The 6157-nt window shown below is 35.3% G+C and overlaps 1 protein-coding gene across 3 annotated transcripts in view; it reads left to right on the top strand.

Moving 5' to 3' along the window:
* Nucleotides 1-6157, top strand: part of tmco4 (transmembrane and coiled-coil domains 4) — a 59669-nt gene that overhangs the window by 13556 nt on the left and 39956 nt on the right. For all 3 annotated transcript variants that reach the window (XM_061889681.1, XM_061889682.1, XM_061889680.1), the window contains exons 3-5: nt 1855-2029; nt 4427-4454; nt 4609-4738. In XM_061889681.1, the coding sequence (XP_061745665.1) occupies nt 1855-2029; nt 4427-4454; nt 4609-4738 (333 nt within the window). The remainder of the gene's footprint in view (nt 1-1854; nt 2030-4426; nt 4455-4608; nt 4739-6157) is intronic.

Genomic DNA, 6157 nt, shown 5'->3' with positions numbered 1-6157 from the left:
CAACTAAAATGCGCAAATCATGGATAAGTGTGGAGAGAATGTTATACATTTTCCATTCATGCACTGTAATGGATTTAATCGGGTGTAATCTTGAAAACTTTCATGTGTTTGGACGTTTTTTATAATATTTTTGCACCATGAGGGTTGTTTTGATTGTGTCATCTAAGTAAATGCTGTGCTTTATTTCATAGTACCTTCATTGATCTGTTTACTCACATTGATATTTAAGAAGAATTTGCAAGCACTCCGCATTGTGATGGTTTGTTGAACTCATGACGTCTGGCGGGCCACATTGAAGAGGCTGGCGGGCCGCACTTGGCCCGCGGGCCATAGTTTGGACACCCCTGGTATAAAGGATCAAATATTTGATATTAAAAGTATGTGAACAAATCCTCAGTTATTTACTTCCCCGATGACCTCAAAGTTGTTTAATCCATCAAAAATATTGAGCAGCTAAAATGCGTCAAAATTGTCGAAGTGTGAGTGTTTTGTATATTTACTTGGTGATGTATTTAAATGGGTATCATTTTGAATTGAGTGTGTTGCTATAATGTCCAAAGTTGTGTGTTCTGTATTGAGTTTTTATTCAGCAGGCCATGGGTGGGAAAGGTACATATATGATGCTTCTATACACTCCAATCACATTGGCAGGCTATAGTTTGGGGACCACTGATCTAAAAATTTAAGCGTTGAAAGTTAAAAAAAGAAAAAAGTACGACTTATTTCAACACTTTTTATGAGTGTGGCCCTTTTGGATCGCTTAGACTTTTAGTGGGATTTTTCTTTTAAACTGTCATTGTTAAATAAAACAATAATGAATCAAAATCAATGTTGTTATGAATAATTGACATATTTAAGTTTCCAATTACTTCACAATCAAATATTACACTTTGAAAGATTTTTTGGGGAAAATATTACATATTTTGTGTTTACCATTAAAAAAGTTTTCTGTGGCAAAAAAAACAAAAAAAACATTTTCAAACAATTAATAAAAATGTACAATACACAAATATATCTGAAAGTTAATCAATTTAAGCGTTGAAAGTAAAAAAACAAATTATGACTTATCATTTTTATGATCCCCAATGTTTTTTAATTGGATTCTTTTTAATTGTCATTATTAAATAAAATTATAATTCATCAAAATCTATGTTGTCATGAATTATTGACCTGTTTAAATGTGTAATTACTTCACATAAAATATTCCACTATGAAATATTTTTGGGGGAAAATATTGCGTATTTTGTGTGTTTGCAATGTGAAAAACTAACTTGTCTTTTTACTCAGAACTAAATAATAATTAAAAAAAACTTGTAATCAAGAGATTGATCTAAAGTTGATCTAGGGATTTAATCTTTGAAAAGAAAAAAAATAATAATACAAAAATGTATGACTCATTCTTAGCACTTTTATGAGTGTGGCCCTAATGGATCCCCAATCATTTTTGTTGGGATTTTTTTAAACTGTCTTTGTTAAATAAAATAATAATGATTCAAAATCAATGTTTTTATGAATTATTGACATATTTAAGTTTCCAATTATGTCACATAAAATATTCCACTTTGAAATATTTTATGGGGAAATAATTGCCCATTTTGTGTTTGCCATAACAAACATGGTTTCTTCACTTACAAAAATGGCATTTAAAAAAATAATGGGACTGTTTATCGACTGCTAGATCTGAAGTTGATCTAGAGATTTAAGTGTTAAAAACAACAAAATCTTATATGAATTATTTCTAACATTTTTATGACTGCTGGCAACCAAAGTGAAACAAAACAAAAACCCAAACCAACTGCCATAAATACAAACGTAGGTATTCCTGAAAGTGCTTGAAGATGTTTTTTATGTCAGTGCGTTCAGGGACCGGTTCCTGCAGGACTTGGTCCGCTGGCTGGACCTGGACGAGTCGGTCATGCCCGTAATGGGAGCCTTTCTGTCAGGCCTGGGCTTAGAGGGCTCCGAGACCTTCATGTCCATCCTGCAGGCCCAACCTCTGTTGGCTGCAGACACCTTCCCCCTCATACAGGTACTCCACAGTCTCCTCTTTTCTGCACCAAGCCCTCAGTCTGTTCTCAGATAAAATGTTGAAAAGATTAAAATAAACACAAGTAATGCTTCTGAGATGGAAGTAAACTCAAGGAGTTTGGATATCATGCTCCGTATTCTCCACTTTGCTGCAGTGCTCCGCTTTGTCGTCACCTTCAATACACTCAAGTGTTGGGAAGTCAAACTTATGAGATGAAGATAAAAAGAAAGGTTTTAGATGACACTCGCTATTTTTCTCCACAGTCTCGACTTTCCTGCGCGGGCCCTCAGTCTCCTCCCCCATCCATCCATTTTCTTTCTTTTGTGATCGCGGAGGGTCGCTGGAGCCTATCTCAGCTGCATTCGGGCGGTAGGCGGGTTATATCCTGCACAAGTCGCCAACTCATTGCAGGGCCAACATAGATAGAAAGACAACATTCACACTCACATTGACACACTAGGGTCAATTTAGTATTGCCAATCAACCTGGGCCCTCAGTCTCCTCTCGGATAAAATGTTGAGAAATAATGTTCATGGGATGACGGATTTATGATATAGTTAAACATCATGGCCCTCCAGTATCGTACTCCACAGTCTCCACTATACCGCCGTATGCCCTCAATCTCCTCTCAGATAAATTGGTGAGAATCACTGTAAGATTGATTATGTTAAACATCATGGCCCTCCAGTATTGTATTCCACTATACCGCCATATGCCCTCAATCTCCTCTCAGATAAATTGGTAAGAATCACTGTAAGATTGATTAGGTTAAACATCCTGGCCCTCTGGTATTGTACTGCACTGTCTTCACTTTGCTGCTGCATGCCCTCAATGTCCTCTCAGATAAATTGGTAAGAATCAATGTAAGCGTGATTAAGCTAAACATCATGGCCCTCTAGTATTGTACTCCACAGTCTCTGCTATACTGCTGTATGCCCTCAATATCCTCTGGGGTAAAACGTTGAGAATTAATGTTAATGAGACGACAGTAAACACAAAGGTTTTGTACGACACTTCAGTATTGTACTCCACAGTCTCCACTTTACTGCCTTGTACCCACAGTCTCGTCTGGGATAAAATGTTGAGAATTAATGTGCATGATGACCTGGTTAGCGCCTTGCATGGCAGCTCCGCCATCAGTGTGTGAATGTGTGTGTGAATGGGTGAATGTGGAAATACTGTCAAAGCGCTTTGGGCTCCTTAAAAAGGGGTAGAAAAGCACTGTACAAGTACAACCATTTACCATTTTTTTACCATTTTTTTATGAGACGACAGTAAACACAAAGGTTTTGGACGACACTTCAGTATTACACTCTATATTCTCCACTTAACTGCCATGTACCTACAGTCTCCTGTGGGATAAAACGTTGAGAAATAATGTTCATGACAGTAAACACAAAGTTTTTGAATGACACTTCAGTATTATACGCCATATTCTCCAGTATGCTGCAGTATGCCCTATGTCTCCAATTGAATAAAACATTGAGAATTAATGTTCATGAGGCGACAGAAAACACAAAGGTTTTGGACCACACTTCAGCATTATATGCCATATTCTCCAGTATGCTGCAGTATGCCCTCAGTCTCCTCTGGGATAAAATGTTGAGAATTAATGTTCAAGAGACGACAGTAAACACAAAGGTTTTAGGACAACACTTCAGTATTAAGCTCCACATTCTCACACTTTACTGCCGTGTACCCTCTCTCCTCTCAGATAAAACGCTGAGAATTAATGTTCATAATGTTCATGACAGTAAACGCAAAGGTTTTGAACGACACGTCAGTATTATACTCCACATTCTCCACTTCACTGCCGTGTACCCTCAGTGTCCTCTGGGATAAAACTTTGAGAATTAATGGTCATGAGACAACAGTAAACACAAAGGTTTTAGGACAACACTTCAGTATTAAGCTTCACATTCTCCACTTTACTGCCGTGTACCCTCTCTCCTCTCAGATAAAACGCTGAGAATTAATGTTCATAATGTTCATGACAGTAAACGCAAAGGTTTTGAACAACACGTCAGTATTAAACTCCACATTCTCCACTTCACTGCCGTGTACCCTCAGTGTCCTCTGGGATAAAACGTTGAGAATTAATGGTCATGAGACAACAGTAAACACAATGGTATTAGGACGACACTTCAGTGTTATGCTCCACATTATCCACTTTACTGCCGTGTACCCTCAGTCTCCTCTCAGATAAAACGTTGAGAATTAATGTTCATAATGTTCATGACAGTAAACACAAAGGTTTTGGAAGACAGTTCAGTATTATACTCCACATTCTCCACTTTACTGCCATGTACCTTAGTCTCCTCCTTGGTCAAATTTGGGGTAATGTTTAGAGCAAGTTTAGACGTGCGTTTGTTAATGCACTTTTCTTCCGAATTACAGGACCTGGTGTCTTTCTCCGTCAAAGATGGTAAGAAACCCTACAAGCTATAGTCTTAAGGAAATTCTAGTATTTAGTAGGAAAAAGGTAATGGATGACTAAAAAACTGATCTGTTTGTGTGTGAGTTTGACTCGAATTAAATTTTTATGAATAAATTAAGCTTCTCATCTTCTCACCTCTCAGGCCAGTATGACGCCAGAGCCCGGGTGTTAATCCGTCACGTGGGCTGTCTGCTCCGCGTGTCTTTGCCACAGCTGGAAGAATTTGAGGAAAGTCTGGGAGAGACGCTGAGGGAAGGAGGAGAGGAAAGCGAGTACGTTTGTTCTCCTCTTGTTAAAAAAGTCAGTGGTCAAAGTGCTACCAAGCCGTGTTTCCTAAACATAGGGGACCACAGAGTTTTTCACCACCTGTGGCAGTAATGACAATATTAAACTAACAGAAGAAGTCATAGAGAAGTTTCTTAAGCGCAAAAAATATGACTAAATTGGTGAAGCTCCATTTTCCTTTGCACTTTTCTTTGAGAGAACATATATATTGATTAATAATTTGGTTGAAAAATTATCTATTGAATCACAACGTACTTTGTAAATTTTAATAAATAATTCTAATAAATACATAAAGTATTTTTTCTTCAGTTTTTAGACTAAATGATGTTTATTTAAGAAACATATATATTAATGTATTTATTTTAGCACTACGTAATTGTATATAAATTTACTTTAATCAGTTTTTATGAATCCCAGCATATTTGATGAGTAATTATTTGTATAATCAGCCTGACTTAAGCCTTGATAATAATAATGATAATAAACACATCATTTGACAAGTTTTTAAACTGTAAGCAGGTCAGATATAATTATTGAATACCATTAACATCAAGAGTAAGATTAATAATTCAGTGTTAATATCTGAGTGGACCCCTCTGTAGTGGAAAATGTGGGCCCCGAGGTGAAAAAGGTTAAGAACTCCCGATCTAGACAACAAGAAGGCTTTTATGTGTAGAAAAAAAATCTTATGATGACCCCTTTTAAGTGCAAAAATTATGACGCAATTATATTTTTGAGTCTGTATTTTCATTTGTACTTTTATTTCAGAAACATACTGTAAATTATGATTATTTATTATTAGTTCAGTTAGAATGTATTTTAGCACAAATTAGTTTGTAAACTTTAACAAATAATTATCATTTATAATAAATATGTAAAGTCATTGTTCATCAGTTTTTAGATTCTATATGGTATTTATTTAAGAAATATATACATTATTATTTATGATTCATTTATCTTGAATTTATCTATTTAAGCACATCATAGTTTGTAAATTGTAATAAATAATGATCATTTATAATTAATATGTAAAGTCAGTTTTCATCAGTTTTATAGTCTATTAGATGTTTATTTGAGAAACATATATATTATTATTTATTATGAATTGATTTACAATGTGTTATTTTAGCATTACATATTATTTTTCATTAGTTTTTATGAGTCCATTTTTTTGCATTATATTTGCTGAGTAAATATTTTCATAATTAGTCTGACCTAAGCCTTGATAATAATATTGGTGATAAACACATTTTTTGACAAGATTAATAAGTAAGTAGGTCAGATATAATTATTGAATACCATTCAAATCAAGAGTAAGATTACTAATTCAGTGTTAATATTTGAATGGGACCCAAGCCCCTCTGTAGTGGAAGATTTGGGCCCTATGGTGAAAAAGGTTAAGAACC

Source organism: Nerophis ophidion, linkage group LG27, assembly GCF_033978795.1.
Source record: "Nerophis ophidion isolate RoL-2023_Sa linkage group LG27, RoL_Noph_v1.0, whole genome shotgun sequence".
NCBI classification, from domain to species: Eukaryota; Metazoa; Chordata; class Actinopteri; order Syngnathiformes; family Syngnathidae; genus Nerophis; species Nerophis ophidion.
Note: the sequence above shows the minus strand (reverse complement) of the source record. Positions and strands in the feature narration are given on the sequence as shown.